The sequence below is a fragment of the Haemorhous mexicanus genome, chromosome 9 (assembly GCF_027477595.1).
Source record: "Haemorhous mexicanus isolate bHaeMex1 chromosome 9, bHaeMex1.pri, whole genome shotgun sequence".
Lineage (NCBI taxonomy): Eukaryota > Metazoa > Chordata > Aves > Passeriformes > Fringillidae > Haemorhous > Haemorhous mexicanus.
The window spans coordinates 2,479,284-2,499,797 of record NC_082349.1 but is presented as its reverse complement, the minus strand read 5'-3'; the positions used below and the strand labels follow the sequence as shown (position 1 = coordinate 2,499,797).

The following is a 20,514-nucleotide window of genomic DNA, read 5'->3' as shown; positions in this document are numbered from 1 at the left end:
TTTCCAGACATCCTGTCAAAATCCTGACATGGATGCACTTTACCCAGCAGGAATATAAATTATTGAGTCTATCGGATCAGGCAAACTATATAAAATTCCATGGCCATAATCTGCCATTTTCCACAGGATTATGGCTCCAAACACCTTGGCAAGCCAGCAGACAGGTGTGATTTCAACCTTTATCCGCTTAAGAGAGCTTTCAGTCTCTTCACACCATCCCACATGAGGCAACACCACAAGTGGCTGAAATTATGGCAGGTGTAAGAGGGACCAGGATGTCCAAAGAATTTGCACTCGCAAATGGTTGGGATAGTGGACATCAGCATCCTGCGCTGGAAAAACATCAAGGAAGAAAAACTACCTCTGGTGTTCCAAAATATTATATTTATAGTGCTTATATATTTAAAAAATAATCTGCACATCTGAAAAAAAAATTACAAACCACTTTGTTTTGCAGTAATCTCTGGTCACTTTAACGTTTCTATTGTAAGCGGTTAGAAGTTTCTTGACCACATTTGTTTTTTGCAGCAGCTGTGTTTAAATCCATCACAACTTTCAGCCCTGGGATTCCAGTCCAAGCAGAGCACTGCTGCCAGCTCACCTGGCAGGTGTGCCCATGAAACCCTCAGTACGTGCTGATGGTTTATAGAATAATCAGTTTTCTGTTCAGTTTCATGTCCTGACCTCAGTCAGACACACAAGCAGAAGAAAAGACCAGGCTGGATGAGGTTTGGAGCAGCCTGGGATAGTGGAAGTTGTCCCTGCCCATGGCAGAGGGTGGAATGAGATGATCTTTGAGGTCTCCTTCAACCCAGACCATCCTGTGGTTCTGATTGTTGTTATGCTCTGTACTTCGTCGAGAGAATGAAAAGGGGCAAGACTGAAAGGTTTAAAAGTGAGGCCTATGGTGCATCACAGAGAGATTCCAGACTCTTCCTGGCTGTGGCCAGACAGCCTCAAGGGATGGCCCTGCTTGAGCAGGGAGGTGGCACCAGATGACCCCACTGTGTATTCCAGCCTGACCCAGCCTGGGATTCTGTGCCTTGTTCCCAGATATTGTCTCCAAGTTGTAAGGGCTGAGGGGCTGCTCCCCAGCTAGCTGGCATGGTAGAAAAACATGAATCCCAGGCCGGTTTAGGTTTAAAGGACCTTAAAGCCCACCCAGTCTCACCCCTACCACGGCAGGGACACCTTCCACTACCCCAGATTGTTCCAAACCCCGTCCAACCTGGCCGTGGACACTTCCAGGCATCCAGGGACAGCCGCAGCTTCTCTGGGCACCTGTGCCAGGGCCTACCCACCGTCACCGCCAGGAATTCCTTCCCAATATCCCATCCATCCCTGCCCTCTGGCAGTAGGAACCATTCCCCCTTCTATTGTCACTTGTCCAGAGTCCCTCTCCAGCTCTCCCGGAGCCCCGTTAGGCACCGGACCGGGCTCTGAGGTCCCCCTGGAGCGTCCCCTCTCCCGGCGCAGCCCGCGGCGCTCCCAGCCCGGCCCCATCCATGGCGGAGCGGCCCTGAGGCGCTCGCGGCTCCCGCCCCGCGCACGCGCAGAGCCCGCCCGGAAGGCGCCGCGCAAGCGGAAGCGCGCGCGCCGGCCCGAGCCCGCTGAGAGCTCGCGAGCGGGACGGGCTGAGGGGAGCCGGGGACGGAGCGGGGGCTGAGCCGTGAGGGGAGGTGAGGGAGCTGAGGGGTGACGAGGCTGAGGGCGGTCAGGGGGCTGAGGGGGCTGTGGGGTGATGAGCCTGATGGCGGTCAGGGGGCTGAGGAGTGACGAGCCTGATGGCGGTCATGGAGCTGAGGGGTGACGAGCCTGATGGCGGTCAGGGGGCTGAGGGGGCTGTGGGGTGACGAGGCTGATGGCGGTCAGAGGGCTGAGGGACGACGAGACTGAGGGTGGTCAGGGGGCTGAGGGGTGACGAGACTGAGGGCGGTCAGGGGGCTGGGGGGGCTGTGGGGTGAGCCGACTACGGGCGCTGAGGACTGAGGGGGCTGAAAGGCTGAGGAGGGTGAGGTAGAGCGGGTCGAGGAGACTGAGGGGGGCTGAGTGGGGTGAGGGGAGGGTAAGGAAGAGAGGTCTAGAATTCTGAGGGGGCTGAAAGGCTGAGGGGGGTGAAGGAGAGGGGGTCGAGGATTCTTAGGGGGCTGCAAGGCTGAGGGCGGTGAGGTAGAGCGGGTCGAGGATTCTTAGGGGGCTGAGGGACAGCAGGGTCCGCTGGTGGCCGGGGCCAGCTCGGGCGGGCTCGCAGCTCGGCCCGGTGCGAGCCCCGCAGCGCCAGCCCGCCCTGGGGACTCTGAGGAGGCCGGGCAGAGCGAGGGGTGAGAGGAGGAATAAAGGCGTCTCCTGACAGGGATTAGGGAAACAGCAGGGTTGTAAACACGTATTGCTGTAACAGATTAAATTCTTCATGCAGTGTGTGCGTTTTTCAGCTGCTGAAGTGTGTGCTGATACCTCTTTTAAAAGGAGTTCTATTCCGGCCCGTGCATCTATGGCTGAGTTCTGTCAGCTTCCTTGGGCCAGGGCTGGGTGGTTTGTACTGGTGTTATTTATCTGAATCTTCATCGTAGGCAGTGTGGAAGGATAGTGGTTTTTTGGGGCTTTTTAGCTGTGACTTTCACCTCATGCTTACGGGTGGGATCTTGAGATCACCTGATCAGGTGTTGCACATCCAGGGGAAGGAGAAAAGTTTGGGATTGACCAAACTGGCTTTATCATCCCCTAAAAATTATTTCTGACATTGTTACCCACAGGATACCAAGAATTAAGAGTTCTGTGCTTTAGAATCTAATAAAAGCGTGGCTTTTTGTTATAGGTAGTATGGGATAATTATTAAAGTTGAAAAATAAGTAGGGAAGAATATTTTAAGGGCTGCTTTTGGGAGCAGAGAAAAAACTCAATATCCCAGAAAACAATTGTTATTCCAAATGTAGGGGATGGCAAAAGTAAATGAGTGAAACAGAGATGGGGGAGTCTGCAGGTGAGGCTGGTGCTATGTAATAATTAAGAAGGTATAATTAATTGATGTTATGGTGAGATAGAAAAGAAGGATAGCTGCATCTTTTATTTAGATAAAAGTGTCTCCCCCGTGCCTCAGGCACAGGTGAAAACATGCAAATGTCAGTGTTCACCTTCCTACCTATAGACGGAGATCTGCTGCCACAGATTTGTATTATTAATTAACTTATTTTTCCCATTGGTGGTGGTGTTGGGTCACACTTTTCTGTGATAGTAAATAAATATGGGTGGAGTTGGAGTAGAATAACCTAAACATTCCTTAGATGTTGCTGGTGTGTAACTAAAACAGCAGCTCAGCGCTTCTGCTGTATGGGACTTCTGGTTTTGGTCAGTAACAAGTGTATTAAACTCACTTAAATCAAATGATGCCTTTTCTGCTAGGAAAGTCTATGGCAGTTGTACCCTTCAAGACTGGAGTAGTTTCTTCCTCACCTTTTTCCTAGTTCAGACTAAAATTTTTCTGATTCTTTGGGTGGAAGTTTGCATATTCTATAGTTAGCTGTTCTAGATTTTTTTTGCATAGGGCAGCATAATAATTTTACTGTTTCTTGGTTTCTGAGTTTCATGCACACAGCCTTCAATGTGACAGACCTGACAATATTTCTTACTTTTACTGGATCCTTAGTGTGGTGAAATGAGCTTGGTGGGACATCAGCCCTGTTGCTTTTTGGGGGTGGAAGGATGGAGAGTAATGTCTCTGGACACCAGTTAACTTTTAAATAAGTTTTATTTTCTTTAAACCAGCAGTGGGGCCTAGACCAGGTGTGCACTTTGCATAATCTGGCTGTGGTGCTCTTAGCTGAGGAAACAAGTGGCATTACCCTAACACTGGGCCATTGACTCACTTTTTAACGCCTGTGCTTGTTAATAATCCAGTGAGTTGTGACTGTAGGGCTGTTCAGCAGGGGAGGCTGGCTGTGCTGTAGCAGTGGCCCTGCTGTGTCCCCAGGTGCCTGGAGTGTGCAGCCATGGAGAAGTGGAGCCTGATGACGATCACGGTGCTGCTGGCGCTCACCGTGCGCTGGGCCGTGTCCCTGGGCTCCTACTCAGGTAAGGCACCTGCCCAGGCTGCAGCAGCCTCAGGGAGAGGGGTCATGGGCTTGGCAGAAATGGAGAGGAATGGTATTTACTGCTTATTTATTTTACTGGGGTTTATATAAAATCATACCAAAGAAGCAATGTGTTATTTCAACTGTTGTTATATTTAATTTCCTCTTGATTTCCCCGAGAATTCCTTTTTCTTATTTTTTGAAGTGTGCCATGATTAACATCACAGTTTGGAGCAGAACACTGGAAAAAACCACCATAACTTTTTTTTTTTTTTGAATGGTGCTGATGATCATTAATGTTTTAGGATCAATATCTGGCTGTTTTCCCCTGTGCCCTTATTTGCAGAATATTTCGGTCCACTTGTACATTTGCCTCATATTATTTTTTAAATTCTGTAGCAGATATGACCTTATTATTTATATTTTTATTTAGCTTATATGTAGCTAAATAAAAATATAAATAATAAGGTCATATCTGCTAATGCTGGTGCTAATGAAGACAGTGCAGAGGTGACATGGAGTGAACAATGACTCTGCCTTGTAGCTGTACCTCCTTAAGCTTGTTTACAGCAGGAGCCAGAGCTACATTCTGGTAATGGATGAGTTTTTCTCCTCCTCGTGTCAGAAGGCTTGCAAAGAATTAGCAAGTTCCTTTCCAAGCCTCCCAGTTCCATTCCCACACTTGGAATAAGCTTGCACAAGGCTTGCTCTTTGCAAATGTAAAGAAAAGATTAAAAATGAACCAATTCTTTTAAGTCTCATCAGCCCAGAGAATCACACGTCAAATTCTACTCTGGTTTTTTTAAGGCAATGGGGAGCCCCCTCCCCTGAGCTGCTCAGGAGCATTCTCGTGATTTTAAACTGGTGATTCTGGGTTTCATTTACTTGAAGAATTTGCTTGAAGCTGAACTGCATTTCCAATTGTTTTGGTTTGAGTCTGCTTTCTCAAAACGCCATTTCTGAGAGGTCTGTAGGTAACTGAGGTTTTTACCCATTTCTAGGCAGGAAACACCCTGGCTTCAGGCACACACGGAATTTCTCTTGCAGTGCAAGAGGATTTATTTAGAATTCCGTTGCTAACTAGATTTTTGTAAGTTGATTTAATTTCAAACCAATAAAGATTGTGGAAGAGAGTCTAAAATAAAGCCTGAGCTAAAATAACAATTTTGAAATCTTATTTCCTCCCCAGTGCTGATATAACTGCTTTTGGAATAGGAAAAGCTGAATCTGATCCAGTCCAGCAAATTATTAAATCTTAACTCTGAACATTGGCTGGCTGTAAAAAGACAAACCCCAGTGTTAGAGCTGTCAAACACATAAATCCACTGGGATTATTTGTTTCTTCTTTGTCTTCCTGCAGATGTGATAAACTTTTAATTCCACCCTCATTTACTGTGCACCCTTGGATCTCTGTCTCATTCCCACCCTGTTCCTTGCCATCAGCTTGCTTTTGGATCTGCCTCTGGAATTCAGTGAAGAAGCAGAAACTGATACCTGGTTTTGAAAAGTTACCATTAGTGATGGCCTGGTCTTGGAGAACTACTGAGGAAAAATTTGGTTTCATAGGTTAATGCCTAATTTCTTAATGCATTGCCAAACTCCTGCTAAATACAGGTATTGAGAGGCAGCTTCAAACCCTTAAAATTCTGTTCCCAGGTTAGCAATACAACTGAATTAGATCACTACTTTTAAGGTGGTTTTAAAACAAAATATTCCTGTTTTATTAATTTTTAAGTTAGTTGGTGTACTTGGTGCTTTCTCTGATGGAAGCTAAATGTGCATTGTCAAAATAACTGATCAGTAATTGGCTTTTAATTATCAAACCTTTGGATTAATATCTTTTGATCATTCTGAAGCCAATTAATTTTTTTCATCCCTTTTTCCCCCTCAAGACTGAGAAATTGATATGCACACAAACACTAAAATTTGGGGAATGTATATTTTGTATTTCAGTGATTTAAATATCTGTTTTGTATTTCAGTAATCCAGTGGCAGATTCTTTGTTCCACTGGACTTAGAGAATTGACACTGATGAAACTCCAGTGACCTCACTTATTTGGGAAACTTTAATATGAATATAGGAGAGTGGAGATAATCTGCTCTCTTCACCCCCCAGGAAGGAATTAGCAGAGATAAGAGGTCCTTTGCACTTTCTGGGAATAAATTGCACATTGCTGATCTTGTGGGATTCCCACAAACATAGATCATGGGTAAAACCGCAGATGGCTTTCCTATATTTTAAAGAACCTCTTCAGTCTCTGTCTGGCTCGTGTCAATGTTTCTCTGGGAGCACTATCAGTCTGGTTTCTGTTCTCAATGAGCAGGTTAATAGAAGTAAATAAACTCTGGGAGGATGCTTTGCATGCTGGCATTATCACAGTTAGGCTTCCATCGAGGGGAGTATTTGACATCTGAAGTATTTGCATTGAGAAAGCTTTCTTTTCCATGAACATAGCAAATAACAGTATTGTAATGATATTAATAGTCAGGTACCATGACATGGCTGAAACAAGTGAGAATATTGACAATTATCACACTCCAAGGGAGTGCAGCAGCTCCCACAGAATCACTGTAACATGTCCATTATGAGCATTTTCCTAGTTCAGGGAAAGTACCACATTTTTCATCTGCACTTGGAAATGATTTTTTTTGTCAGATGAGGAAGCAGTTCTTCACAGCAGAGTATCTTGATAAATGCTCATTGCAGAAATCTCCAGAAAGCCAAAAGAACACATATATATTTTTTTTTTCCTCTCTGTTAGACTGCATGATGAGGTCTCTATTTGCTCTCAATATAGCGGGATGGAGAATAAAATTAGTAATTAATATGCAATGCCTAACTGGTGGAAAGCAATCTATAAACCAGATAATGTCCTGAATGCTCTGTCCTGTCTTTTTAGGGGCAGGAAAACCACCCATGTATGGAGACTACGAGGCTCAGAGGCACTGGCAAGAGATCACCTACAACTTACCCATCAGGCAGTGGTAGGTGGTGCTTTCAAAGGGAGAACAGGGAAAATCCTGCTTGTTTCTTACACCTCTGAGTTCATTCTTTGCTTCCATGATCCATGAGATTTTTCAATGTGGGAATTCTGGATTCTAGATTTAAGTGCAGTGAGCTTTGTTTGTACAGATCATGTAAAGCAGGAGGAGAATTATTATAAATACTTTATTTGGTTTTGCATTATCCCTAATATTCTTTAGAGTAAAAAATTAGTCCATATATGTGCTATGACTCAAATTGGAATATGTTGGAATTCCAGCTCATCTTCCAGTAAGGACAGGGGTGTTTTGGGTGTGTGGTGTAATTTTTTCCCTGGCTGTCTGTTGGGGAACGGACTAATCTGACAAAATAGAAAATTAATTCACTTGTGTCCTGTAAATACATGTGAACTCTGCAGATGGCTCTGTGTAGTGACCTCAGATCATCCTGTTGTTCCTATATTCTCATTTTTGTCCATTTTTTTCCTGGGATATCCAAATCCTGACTGTGCCAGAGTTGGGATAAGAGGTGTTACATAATAATGGAGTTGGCAGCTTTGATCCACTCTGCTACACTGAAGTGTATCTCCTTAAAATGAGGAGTTATAGCAGCCAATATCCCCAGGCATTCCCAGGGGCCAGATCAGACACTGCTGCAGGCTGGGTTTGGCTGAGGGGCTGCCAGGTGGGCACCTTGGGCTTGGATTTGCTCTCTGGTTCTAGAATTGATATAGTTTTATATTTATAATTGAAGGGGGGTTTTGGGGTGGGTATGCTGTGGAATTGAATCTCTAATACAGCAGAGTGGGTGTTTGGAACAGCACATCTTGGCTGATGTGCAAGGATTGCATTCTAGAATTTAAAGATTTCTGGTTTATATTATTCTGTAAAGTCCTTTAGGAACATCTTTTTTATTCCGCTGTTAATTAAAACTCTGAAAGCTTCCTCACTAAATACTGCTGGATGTATAAGGGTTTTTTTCCTTTTTTTTTAAATTGAAAACTTTATGGAAAGTAAAAAGAAAAAATAAACCCCTAAAACTGGCAAGTGCCCTGAAAGTTGCAAACTGTGACATTCTGCATAAAGAATCTGCACTGCCTTAGCAGGAGCAATCTTGAATTGTGGGATAAGAGGCAGAGATGCAACTCAAAGAAATGTGATTTATCATCTGTTCAGAAGACACTTCAGGCAGCTCATAAAGAATTCAAGAAATATCATTTACTATTATAAATGTCAAAAATTGGCTGTATTTGAAGAGAGGAAGTGGAAGAGCCAAGATCCTGCCCCGTGGCAGTGGGAGCAGCCAGGCAGTGTTTCACTGGGAGGTGGGAAGGGGCTGCTCCTCATTGCTGGAACTTCTCCATGGACAAACCCCTCTGGTCTCATTTGGAAGAGGTTTTGACTGCTGCCATGGAAATCCTCACACAACATAATCCCAAATGGGAAAATCCTTTTCCTTCCTTTCACGTGGTCCACCTGGGTTTGGAGGTAGAACCAGGAGTTTTTCTCTCCACTGAAATGAGCTTTAGCAGCTTTTTTTCCAACCACAAATATGTGAACTCTGCATCACTTTTGCTGTTATTTTGTTGCTTGAGACTTACTTAATGTGCAGTAAAATTAGGCAGGTATAGATGTTGCCACCTTCTCGTTTGGATTTGGAATGCATTTAGTATTCAGTCTTTTCCTTGGGTCAAAACCAAGCTGGAAATGTAGTCTTTAAATTGAATTTTATTTTTTTAGGTACTTCAATACAAGTGACAACAACCTGCTGTACTGGGGCCTGGATTATCCACCTCTCACTGCCTATCACAGTTTTGTGTGTGCTTACATGTAAGTTCAGTGTTTGAAATCCTGTGTTACATTTTTCTTTCTGGATATTCAGCTCTCTCTACAAGCCACTGCTGGATCTGGGATGCCCAGGGGAAAATGCTGAAGGAACAGGGGGCATTGCCTGGGAAAGCTCTCATGTGTGCAGAGCCCAAGTGACATTTGATGAGTGGATATCATGTAAATAGAATTCTGTTATTGGAATACTTTTTCCACAAGGGCTTTGCTGCTGTTGGAATGAGACTTATGGAATAAGAATGTAGGTTAAAGTGCGCAGGCACAGCTATGTGGGGCATCTATGTGAACTGTAAATGGTTTATATTTAATACTTAAGCATGAAAGGTATTTACAATTGTTTTTTTTAAAGTCCCTGGAACCACACTGGAGGTGGTTATCTTGTCCTAATAAATATTGTATTCCATTTTTACTGTTTCCAAAGGTTATTTTAATTGTGAAACCAGTCTATAGTGTAAACTGATCTAGTGGTGAGGAAAAGCTTTCATTGATCACTATTGCTCTTTGAAATATTTCTTCTCATTCATCTTAATTCTTGGAATCTGCTCCTGTCTGTGTCATCTTTATTGCTGCAAGGAGTGTAAAGGGAAATGAGAACTGTCTGCATTTTGATGTGTCTGTACTTTGTTTTACAGTGCAAAGTTAATAAATCCTGATTGGGTTGCTCTGCACACATCTCGGGGCTATGAGAGCCAGCCCCATAAGTTATTCATGCGTACAACAGGTAGGAGGATTATATTTCCTTGGGATCGTCCTGCACATTTGTCTTGCTTACTAATTCAGCATGTTTAATATGCAGCTTCTCTGTCTTTACTGGTTTATTCTCAGGTTTTGAATTGGGTCCATTTCTGAGCCAAATTCATGCATTATTTCCTCTTCTGCCATCATTTGTGACCTGATAAATATAAAATATAGAAACAAGTTTTCAACCCAATTAATTAATTAAAAACTCTAAACCACAACTACTCTTTGTAGCATAGACCCACCTTTTAATTTTGAAAATATTCTTGTTTTCCCTTCTATTCTGATAAATAGTCTTTTTATTTTTAGCTTAACTTGATTTTTATTGTAAAATTATTTTACATGTTGCCTGGCTTTTCCTGACTTAATCTCTGGAGGTATCAGAGATATTCGTTAGGAGCTGATCTCAAAGGCAGAGATATTTGATATTATTACTGTGAGCAAAAAAGTAAAAATTTATTTTACTACTTGTATTCTAAATTTGTCTTCCACCATTTGATTATTTTGAACTGCAAACAAATGCAGAAAAAGATTTGTACCATAATTTAGTAGCTGCAGCAGTAGGACAGCAAGCAATGTGGCCAGTGAACTCTTGTTTCTTGTTACTGTTTTCTTTCATTTGAAATGTCTTTTGCTTTTTCTAACACAAAATGCTTTCTGATTGCAACAGCAGAATTTGCTGTTCATCAATAGCTTTTCTGTACCTCACAAACCTCTCAGTCTGCTCTCTGGTAATTGATTGAATTGAAAAAAAATAAAAATCACTAGTATTTAATTACCCTTGAAATGGTCTTTATTAATTTTGAAATCAACTCACACAACACTGATGGATCTGGAGAGCTGATAAACACTTTTTAACAGGGGCCATTAGAGGAGTGCATTAAAATAATTCAGGGTAGTCAATGGCAGCTTTATTTTAAGCTTCAGTGTATTTGTTTTGCTAACACCTTGTTATATTTGTTTAGTTGTGGCTTGAGCTGGCAAAACCATTCATCCCTGGATAACTGAAATGTTTAAACATCTCCTTTTCCTCTTGGAGACACTGCATGTTTGCTGAAAGCGGTTTGTAGAAATAATCTGAGGTTTTCTTAAGTTTTTAGGACAACTCAAGAAGAATTCACCTGCTAGACATACCCTGGGCAGGGGACCCTGCTGGCTCTGTTTTCTTATCCCATCTCACAAATCCTTGCTGTAGGCAGGTGATGAAAGCCAAATCCCTGCTCTCAGTCTCCATCCCCATCACTGGTAATTCACACAGAGACTGGGAGAATCTGGAGTTTCTTCCCTGTGCCCCAGCCTCTCAGTGCTGTCCCACAACCTGGGTGCAGGCAGGGCTGATTTCTTTGGGGCATTCCCGAATGCCTGCCCTGCTTGTGGCATGTCAGGAACTAGAGAGTGACTGAGGCTGTGCCAGGAGCCAGGACAGCTGAACACGTGGAAGCAGCAGCTTTGGGACATCAGAAATGAGCCTGAGAAACATTAACAAGATCAAATTCTGTAGACCTGGTTCTTTTTGTCCTTTGAAGTGGATCTGCCCAGTTTATTTCTGATATTTTGATGTTTATTTGCCTGTGTTTTTTCCTTGCCTCCTCCTTGTGGGAGGATTCTAATGGAAAGTTCATCTTTATTTTTCAGTGTTTGTTGCTGATCTGCTGGTTTATATCCCTGCAGTTATTTTATATTGTTTTTCCTTGAAAGAAACATCTGCTAAAAAAAAGGCAAGTACCTGGTGTGTGTAAATTAAAGAAAACACTGTTAGAAGAGAGTAGAGTGTAACACTCAACTCTTAGAACACCCTGATGGCTTCCATGTAAAACTGATGGCAACACTATAGCTCATGTTATAGGCTTTTCACTTTAAAACATTAAAAAAGCCTTTATTTTATCTTACAGCAATGCTTTTAATGCTTTTAATAACAAGATTTTCCATTAATTTATTACTTGAGTAGGAAAAAAAACCCCAAAAATTTGTGGTGTGGCAGGGTGGGATTTGGGAACTGCTTCATCTTGAACACTCCTTACAGTAGATTTTGGAATAACAGCTCTCTTGATTTTTGGAGTGGTTTAACATAGGTGTAGGTGATCTTTGAGCTGTTGTAAAGGGCAGGCAATATTCAATATTTTCTAATTTATGGCAAATCTTTATCCTTTTTTGTTCCTCAAAATATTCCTGACAGGTGATTACTTGTAGAGAATAAGATTCCTACCTATAAGATGCACCATGGAGGGCCACATTTTTTACTGGAGCTGGAGTAGTTCCTCTCTCTAATGTCTAATTTTGGGCTAATTGTTTTTCCCCTCTCTTTTTTGATCCTTCTTGCCAGGTTTCCAGTGCTCTCTGCATCCTGCTTTACCCAGGCCTCATCCTTATTGACCATGGGCACTTCCAGTATCCTTGTTCTGCATGGAAATGAATTCTGTTTATGGAATTACTGCTCCTTAGCACTTGTTAGCTGAGCATGGGGTGGCTTTGGTGTACAGAGTCATCTGGGGGGGTTCTGCCCACCCCAAACAGAGATATCAAAGGAAGCTGCAAGTCTGAAACATATTGGAGATAAAAATTATTGATATTGGCACAAATCAATCCCAACATGAATATCATTCTTCCCATGCCTCCAGCTCATCTCCCTGTCAGTCACTTCACTGCAGGCAGCATCAGTGGGGTTGTGACAGGGAGGAGAGTGATGGGTTGTGCTCCTGTGATTTGTGTGTGCTCAGGGAATCCCCTTAGATCTTCCCAGGATGGCAGAGCAGTGGCAGGTGGAGCTGTGTGAAATGTTCAGCTCTGTAAAACCTCCCCTTCTGCCTTGGCTGCACAGCTCAGGGAGGTGAGTTCAGGGCTGGATGGTGCCACCTTCACAGGGGGCTTTTTGTTGATAACAATCCTGCTTTTATACTGGTTTTGTACAGGGGCAGCCCAATGCTGTCAGCTCACCCCGTGCTGGAGGTGCAGCAGCTGCTGCTGAGGCAGGGATTTCCTGCAGCTTTCTGTGCCAGCCCTGCCACTCTGCTGTGACCAGTGCCACCCTCTGAGCAGCTCCAGCAAGGCAGAGATTGGTTTCCCTGAGCTGCTGCACGATCAGGCCTCTCGGTGTGAGTTTGCTGATGTGAAATCAATGAGGTGTCAAATACACCTGGTGATGTGGAGTGGGAAATGTGAGTGGGCTGAGAGCTCCGTGGGCAAGCTGGATGTGTTGTCACAGCTGCTTAGGCTGACAGAGGGAAAACAAAATATTGTGACATTTCTGACAATACAAGAAATACAAGGGACTGTTTACAAGGGATGGAGTGACAGGACAGGAGGGAATGGCTTCCACTGCCAGAGGGTGGGTTTGGATTGGATCTTAGGGAGAAATTCCTCCCTGGCAGGGTGGGGAGGCCCTGGCACAGGGTGCCCAGAGGAGCTGTGGCTGCCCCTAGAAGTGTCCAAGGCCAGGCTGGAGCACTGGGACAGTGGCAGGTGTCCCTGCTATGGCAGGGGTGGCACTGGATGGGCTTTAAGGTTCCTTCCAATTCAAACCAGTCTGGGATTCTGTGTTTACTGGTTTTTCGAAGTTTTTCAAAAAACAAGTAGAAACCAAAACTTTTGTTACAGTTTACAAAAATTACAAAACTTTGTGGCAGTTTAATAGTAAGAGTAGCTTAGTCTCTTCAAAATTTCCTGAGCCTGGGAAGCTCTTTTTAAAGCCACAAGGCAGTAACATTGTTTTTAGTAACTATTTCTCATTGTTTGAGCGGGATTAGCAGTCAGGGAACTGGTCATGGATGAGGATGCCTTGTGTGTGTAACAGAATCACAAACCCTTCAGAAATCCTTGAAGGAAATTATACATAATTTAAACACTGACAGATTGGAATATTCTGCATGTGTCTTGTGGGAGCTGGGAGGGGAAGCTTGTGAGAGCTTTATCATTACTCATGTAAATACCAAGAAGAAAATGTTGCTTGTCGCAGAGACCTGTCACTGCCACCAAAAGCTGGGTTGGCTGGATGCATGTGTAATTACATGTGTAATTAACACATACAGAATTTGCCCTCAGATTTGCCTGGGCAAGCTCTGAATCAAACTTTGGAAATATAAAAATGACTCTTTCAATGGAAGTAATTTTTTTATCTTTGGGGGCAACATAGTCACAACTGGCAACGTGTTCTTAAAGCTAACTTGGCAAAACTCATTTTACAAGCCATTTCTGCTTTCCCTCTGGGCATTAATTGCTGCCTTCCAGAAGTGAGATGTGTACCTTGTCCTTGACATAAAAAACCATATACAACTCAGTGAGCCTTGGCCTGGCCCTGTGGGCTGTCCTTTGTTTGTCCCATGACTGGGACCTCCTGGGCTCCATGGCATTTTGCTTGGCCTTAAATTATAAGCAAATGGAGCTCTACCATTCCCTGCCCTTTTTTTGCTATTTACTTGGGAAGTGCTTCAAGAAGGGACTGAAAGGAAAGGGGTAAGTGGGTTTAAAGTGTTTTATCTTCCCCAGGAATCAGCCTGGCATGGGGACTGGGGTTGTCCGTGTCTGCACATGGGCATTCCTGGGTTCATTTCTGTGGGAATCACCTGTGAGGTGTTGCTGTCCTGCAGGATTGCAGCCTTGCAGGATTTGTGGCCAGCCCTGCTGTGCTGATGTGCTGTGCTGTTGCAGGTTGGTGCTCTTGGCTAAACTGGCAGGGACAGTGCTGGTGTCCTTCGCTGCCTGCTGGCTCCCGTTCGGCACCGACGTGGAACAAATCATGCAAGTACTCAGAAGACTCTTTCCCATTGACAGAGGCTTGTTTGAGGCATGCATGTTTTCTTCTCCCACCCACTGCCCTGTCCTGTATTCTTAGATCCCTGGAGAAACCTTCAGGCTGACCTTTAGGATTTCATGGGGGAGACACAGCGCGGGGCGAGTAACTCGAGACGGCTTCTTCAGCAGTCGTTTCTTGCCAGTTATTTAATCCAGTGTTTAACCCCAGCTCAGCTGGCATCTTCCAGGATATTATACCAGGAGACAACACTTATCCCATCATCAAACCCATACTTCAATCCATACATTTTTCCATTGAAATAGATTCCATAGTAATTGACAGTGTCAGAAGATGTAACCTTGAAAGTCAACGGCATTGGCCTCTTGGGTTCTGCTCCCCTCTTTTCAATGGGATTAATTATTTTTCTAAAATAATTCTTAAATGGTGTTTTAGATACAGCCTAGAACTTCCTCTTTGACTCACCTTGTGCAGTTTCTACAATATTTTCCAAAAGTTTTAGGCCACTTCTGCTTTTGGTTTTGCTCATGGTGTGGACACGCCCATGCTGAAGGTGCTGAGCCTTAATCCAGGCACTCAGTTCCTCATTTACGGAATGGCAATGCCACAGGAATTTGGGATAAAAGAAAGGGTTCCCATGTCCAAATGGCAATGCCACAGGAATATGGGATAAAAGAAAGGGTTCCCATGTCCAAATGGCAATGCCACAGGAATCTGGGATAAAAGAAAGGGTTCCCATGTCCCAGGTCACAGGGAGTTGCTGCTGTTTTAACTGGGGCATGAGTCAATATTACACTTTTTACAGCAGATTCTCAATTCCAGGCTTAACCTAGAAAATGAAGCTTTGAATTTTCAAGTTGTCACAAGGATTAGAGCAAATTCTCACGTAGTTTGATTAATCTTAATTATTCTTTTAAACTTTTTCAGATGTAAATAATATCACAACTGGCACTTTTCTCCCCCCAAACGTTAGTGCTGATGTACCAAAGGCAGTGGAGGTGTTCTTGGTGTATTCTCTGCTGGTTTATTTAAAAAAACCCACAAACACCAACCTCCTCAAAACACCCCCCAAAAAAACAATGACCCTTTTCCTTGAGAATTATTTGGAATTTATAAAGGAATCATTTTGCTCACCACACCTTTTATTGAGTTCCAAGTTTAAAAATAAAGTCTTTAAATGACAATAACCAACGAGTCTGAAAGAGCTGGAGGATTTTAGTCTAATATTAGCCCAAATATTTTCTGAGCTGCTCAGGGCAGTGACTTGCTGGATGCTGATGGAGATAAGATGAGAATTTGTCCACGTAAGCAGCGCTCAGTAACTTGGCCTGGGGTGTGACAGGTTGTGTGCAGCTCCCATTTGCAGCCAGGGTGTGCCAGTTCCCATTTGCAGCCCGGGAACACTTGCTGGTGGCTGGAAATTCAGCCTGGCTGTGAGGAGGAGGTTGCTGGTGCTGCCAGGGCTGTGTTCCCCGGAATCCCCGGCAGATTCCGGGCGCTGGCAGCGGGGACGGAGGGGGCTCAGTTGCTGCTGGGAGTTGTGTCTACACAGCTGTGCCTCCAGCAGCTGTCTGGGGATGAGTTTCACCAGCAGGAGAGCTGCAGTTACAAATTTAATTTTGAAAGTGATCCTAGCACAAGTGCTAATGTCTTTAGACTTCTTGATTTATTGGGGTTAACTCTGTCAGTGCTAGCGGGCAGCGAGCACGGGCAGGTACGGGAGGAAACAGCACTGAGGGAGGAAGGATTCACATGGGCCAGGGTTTACCCAGGGACAGTTTCACAGCCTTACTCCACAAAATGTCTCTCATGGGTTAAGTTGTCATCCTTGTGCTGAAGAACTGTTTCTCACTTATTTTAGAGCCTGTTTTAATTGGGTCTCTTGAAAATTTCCATTTTCGAAGAGCACAATCATCCCCAGTACATCTGAGAATGTGATGTACTCCTGCAAGTGTTACTTGCACTCTCATGGCAGAAACCCAACAATCCCCACCTCCCAAGCCCCATTGTTCCCACAAACATGAGTGTAATTAGATATAATTATCACTGATTACCTTTTTATTTCCTTCCAGGATAAAGTAGCCAATATTTGGTGCAGTCTCAGTGTCCTTATAAAGATAAAGAATGTAATATCCCCTCGAACTCAGCTAAAACTCAGGTAAGACATAACTGGAGTGCCTCAGGTAGTTTCTATCTGCAATATTTTTTGCAAGAGGAGTAAATTTTCCTAAATTGTATTCCTTCCTATACTGTATTTTTCTGCCAAGACATGAAGGAGAAATACTGGGAATATTTATGACTGGAAAATTCCCTGCTGGTTTATATAGTGATTTAAGCTGCTTGGTTAAAACTGAGTTACAAATTCAAAGAATTCAAATATCTTTCAATGCTCTTAAAAGTCAGAGCTCCCAGTTCTTGACTCAGTAAAGAATTCAGGTCTGGCTCTGCAGAGAGAAGTGTTAATGGCTCTAGTCCCTCTTGTATTAAAACTGTTTTTCTTCCCCAATCCTTTAGTTTTGCTGTAACATTCCTGAGCCTGCTCCCTGCCTGTATCAAGCTGACTGTCCAGCCTTCCCTGCGAGGGCTTAAATTTGCCTTGGTGAGTGTTTGCTGTTCACTGCTCCTTGTTTTGTATCCCCGAGCACTGGAGGGCAGCCAGCAGTGCCAACAGCACTTGTGCAGGGCACAGAGGGTGGGAGCCATCAAATGCTGAAGGAATTGCTTTAAAAGTGTTTTACTTCCTCAGATCTGGGGCTCTGACCTGGCCTTTAAACCCAGACTTGTTCCTTAAGCTCAGTTTTCTTTATTTAACTCTGTGTTTTTATTATCTTCCTCTGAAGAGCCTTTGGAAGATTCCACACACATTTAAGTCTCATACAGAATTGGGATTTCTCCTCTTTTTGTTTGGCTTTCAAAGTGCCAGCTTTTCTTCCTTCACTGGCTGCAAAATTCCATTAAAAATTCCCCAAATGGACATTGTGAGCTCATGAGTGGTTTGAAAATAAAATGATCCCATTTTCCAAAATGTTTGCCTTCTCTTAGTCACATCACTGAATTGAAGCACATTGCCATGACTCCTGTGCAAAAACTGAGATTCTCCTTGAAATCAAAATTAGATGGAGCTGGGTCCAAGTTTCAGAGTTACAAGATGATTTCTCTTTTTAATTTTATTACAACATTACCTAAAACTAGCATTTATCCTAAAAACTGGTTGGTTTTACACGTTTTTATTTGGTGGAGGAATAAAAAGACAATTTGTTTACTTTTTCTGTTGGCTGGTCATGATGAGGAGCAAAATTTTGTGTCAAAAATGGGGGTAATTCTTACCAGGAGTGGGATTGGCCACTGCCTGTGTGTGGAATATTGTAATTCCTTGCTCTTGTCAGGGAAGCTGAGCAAGACTGAGGCTCTACCTGAAGGACTTTGTGACTAATTCTGGATCAAGTTCCAAACAAGGAACTTTGTGAGGGTGGTACAGAAGCTGCTCTGGGTGCCTGGGGTTTGCACTGCAGGAAATGCAGCAATTAATTGTCCAACTCAGCTCCTTTAGCTGCTGCCCCACACAGAGGCTGCAGCTGCAGCCACCAAAGCAGAGCTTGGCTTGGCAGTCACAGGCTGACACATCTCTGCTCTCTCTCAGGTCAGCTGTGCCTTGTCATTTTTCCTGTTCTCCTTTCAAGTCCATGAAAAATCTATTCTTCTCGTGTCAGTGTAAGTAAATTGTTTTTCTGTGGATAAAATTTGATCTTTTCCTCATCTTCTTATTGCATGCTGCTTTCACTTACAAATAGATCAGATTTTAACAACTCTGCACATTTGCTTTTATAAGTCATTTGTAAATGAAGGTGTGAGTACAGCCAGGCTGGCCTGTCCTTTCAGTGCTGGCTGTGGGGACAGTCACCAGCACTGCTGTTCCCTGGGAATATCCTATAGGGACTGGGAGTGCTGTTTGACTAGGGAATGGTTGATTTCTCTTTTTCTTGCTCTCATTCTAGCCCAGTCTGCTTAATCATAAATGAAATCCCCTTCATGGCCACGTGGTTTCTACTCGTGTCAACTTTCAGGTGAGTTGGGAAAACTGTTAACAGAGCTGGAGAGGGACTGGGGACAAGGGATGGAGGGACAGGACACAGGGAATGGTTCCCACTGCCAGAGGGCAGGGATGGATGGGAGATTGGGCAGGAATTGTTCCCTGGGAGGTGGGGGAGGCCCTGGCACAGGGTGCCCAGAGAAGCAGTGGGTGTCCCTGGATCCCTGGTAGTGCCCAAGGCCAGGCTGGAGCAACCTGGGACACTGGAAGGTGTCAGGGTTGAAACAGGATGATCTTTAAGGTCTCTTCCAACCCAAACCCATCTGGGATTCCATGAAAACCCTGTTCTGGCCCAGTTCTAGTAAGGATGAATTATTTACTGGATGTCCCTCCTCTCCCTGCACGCTGTGGCTCCGTGGGGCCCTGCCCACCCCAGCCTGCTGCCCCTGCTGCTGAAGGACGAGCTGCTGCTGCCCTACGCCGTCACCACGCCCGCCTTCCTGGCCGTGTGCCTGGCCTCCTTCTCCATCCTGGAGAAGACCTCAGCTGAGGACCTGCAGCTCAAGGCCTTTTCCCTTTCCCTCAAGGGTTATGTGTCCTGGTTTAAGTCCTTTCCCAGGATCGTCAGGAGCCTGGTAAGCAACTTTTATTCCTTTACCTCTTCCTTGCAGCTTTTCCCAGCACTGAAGTACCAGTGGAGGGGGGGCTGTCCCTTTTCTGTGCCACGTGGAAGCGTGCAGAGCAGCCAGCAGTGAGGTGGCAGCTGAGCTGTCTGAGGTGTTCCACGGCTCCTTGTGTTGCAGTTCCTGCTGTCCCTGGCCCTGATGGGAGTCCTGTCAGTGCTCAGTGCTGCCGCGCCCCCTCCCCAGCGCCTGCCGGATCTGTTCCCCCTGGCTGTGGCCGTGGTGTCCTGCCTGCACTTCCTGCTCTTCCTGGTGTATTTCAATGTGGTCATACTCTGGGACTCCAAGAATAGAGGGCAGAAGAAAATCAGTTAATGAAGCTGAAGCTGCAGGACTGAGGGTGCTCAGTGAGAGCTGCCAGCACTGCAGAGGAGCCTGTGTGTGATGGACACAACTCAAGGAAAGCCAGGAAAAACCTTTTGCTTATTTAAACACAAAACAATCAAAAACTGTTTTAAAGGAGAAATATTTTGAAGAGCATTGGGAATGGGATTTGATTTGTTTTCTTTGGAAGTGTCATACTTTTGTTACCATTTGTAAACCTTAAATGCTTAATAAAGGACCAAATTTTGCATTAATGCTAAAATACTGTATTTGCAAAAGCAGCATGAAGTTTTCTCCTTTCCCAGCTTAAAAAGCCTGAGGAAGTAGTGCAGGTAAGGTTTAAACTTGTGCCTGGCAGCACTGAAGTTGTGGTGCTGAATTGCTGTATGACACAAACCTGGCTTGTGGCATCAGTCACTGTCCCCCTTTGCTGGGGGTCAGCAGCTCTGCTGTGGCTCTAAAACTGCTGCAAATCTCTTTAACACGACTGAAAAGCCAAAACTTTTGGTTCTACTGCAATAAAAGCTGAGGTGCTGCAGTGTAGTTTGAAAATACCCAAACCCCTTATTAAATTGCACAGCAATTTGCAGATGTAAACTGAACTCAACTCTGCAATTTCTCCCCGGGCACAGCTCAGCCTCCAAAGCCAATAATTCAGAAAATACAAATTGATTGAGTAATTATAAACATAACAAAGCATGGAGGAAGAAAATAAATCATAAAGCAATTTAAGGTTGTATAGTTTAATTAGGAGTCAGTCTACCCTTTTTTTCTGTATCTATATATAAATATAAAAGAAGCCCCCCCTTGTTTAAAGGCTTCCCCTGTCACATTCCAGGCTGTCACTGCCCTCAGCCTCAGTGTGTGAATCAGCTGTTCTGGGAACTTCCAGCTGGGCCAGTTCTGAGCCCTGGCACTGCAGTCCCACAAGCTCAGTGTATTTGTGCACTTTTTTCCAGGCTTATTTGTTGTGGAAAAAATACCCCCAGGCAACACTGCCCCCCTGGCAGCTCAGGGAGAATGGAAAAGGGGCTCTGCAGTAGGAACTAGAAGGACGTTGGTTCAGTTTCCCTACACTGTAGCAGTTCCTTATAAAAC

The 20,514-nt window shown here is 44.2% G+C and overlaps 1 protein-coding gene across 4 annotated transcripts; it reads left to right on the top strand.

Moving 5' to 3' along the window:
* The first annotated feature begins 1,576 nt into the window (after nt 1–1,576).
* Nucleotides 1,577–19,678, top strand: ALG6 (ALG6 alpha-1,3-glucosyltransferase). 4 transcript variants are annotated; one of them, XM_059853619.1, is made up of 15 exons: nt 1,577–1,679; nt 3,968–4,068; nt 6,968–7,052; nt 8,790–8,879; nt 9,527–9,615; nt 11,268–11,350; nt 11,956–12,020; nt 13,896–14,081; nt 14,277–14,412; nt 16,452–16,537; nt 16,894–16,978; nt 18,020–18,090; nt 18,375–18,443; nt 18,846–19,044; nt 19,213–19,678. In XM_059853619.1, the coding sequence occupies exons 2-15, from the start codon at nt 3,987–3,989 to the stop codon at nt 19,405–19,407; spliced, it is 1,521 nt and encodes a 506-aa protein (XP_059709602.1). In that variant the 5' UTR covers nt 1,577–1,679; nt 3,968–3,986; the 3' UTR covers nt 19,408–19,678. The 4 variants fall into 4 exon arrangements, with proteins under 4 accessions (XP_059709602.1, XP_059709603.1, XP_059709604.1 ...); XM_059853620.1 differs by having other exon boundaries at nt 1,588–1,610; XM_059853621.1 differs by lacking the exon at nt 1,577–1,679 and adding an exon at nt 5,428–5,633 and having other exon boundaries at nt 3,944–4,068.
* Nucleotides 19,679–20,514: the final 836 nt, after the last annotated feature.

Coding starts and splice junctions, on each gene's coding strand:
- ALG6 (XM_059853619.1), top strand. CDS start 3,987: ATGGAGAAGTGGAGCCTGATGACGATCACGGTGCTGCTGGCGCTCACC. Junction 12,021..13,895: donor ATTGACCATGGGCACTTCCA/GTATCCTTGTTC, acceptor ATAAAAAACCAT/ATACAACTCAGTGAGCCTTG. Junction 16,538..16,893: donor CGAACTCAGCTAAAACTCAG/GTAAGACATAAC, acceptor CCAATCCTTTAG/TTTTGCTGTAACATTCCTGA.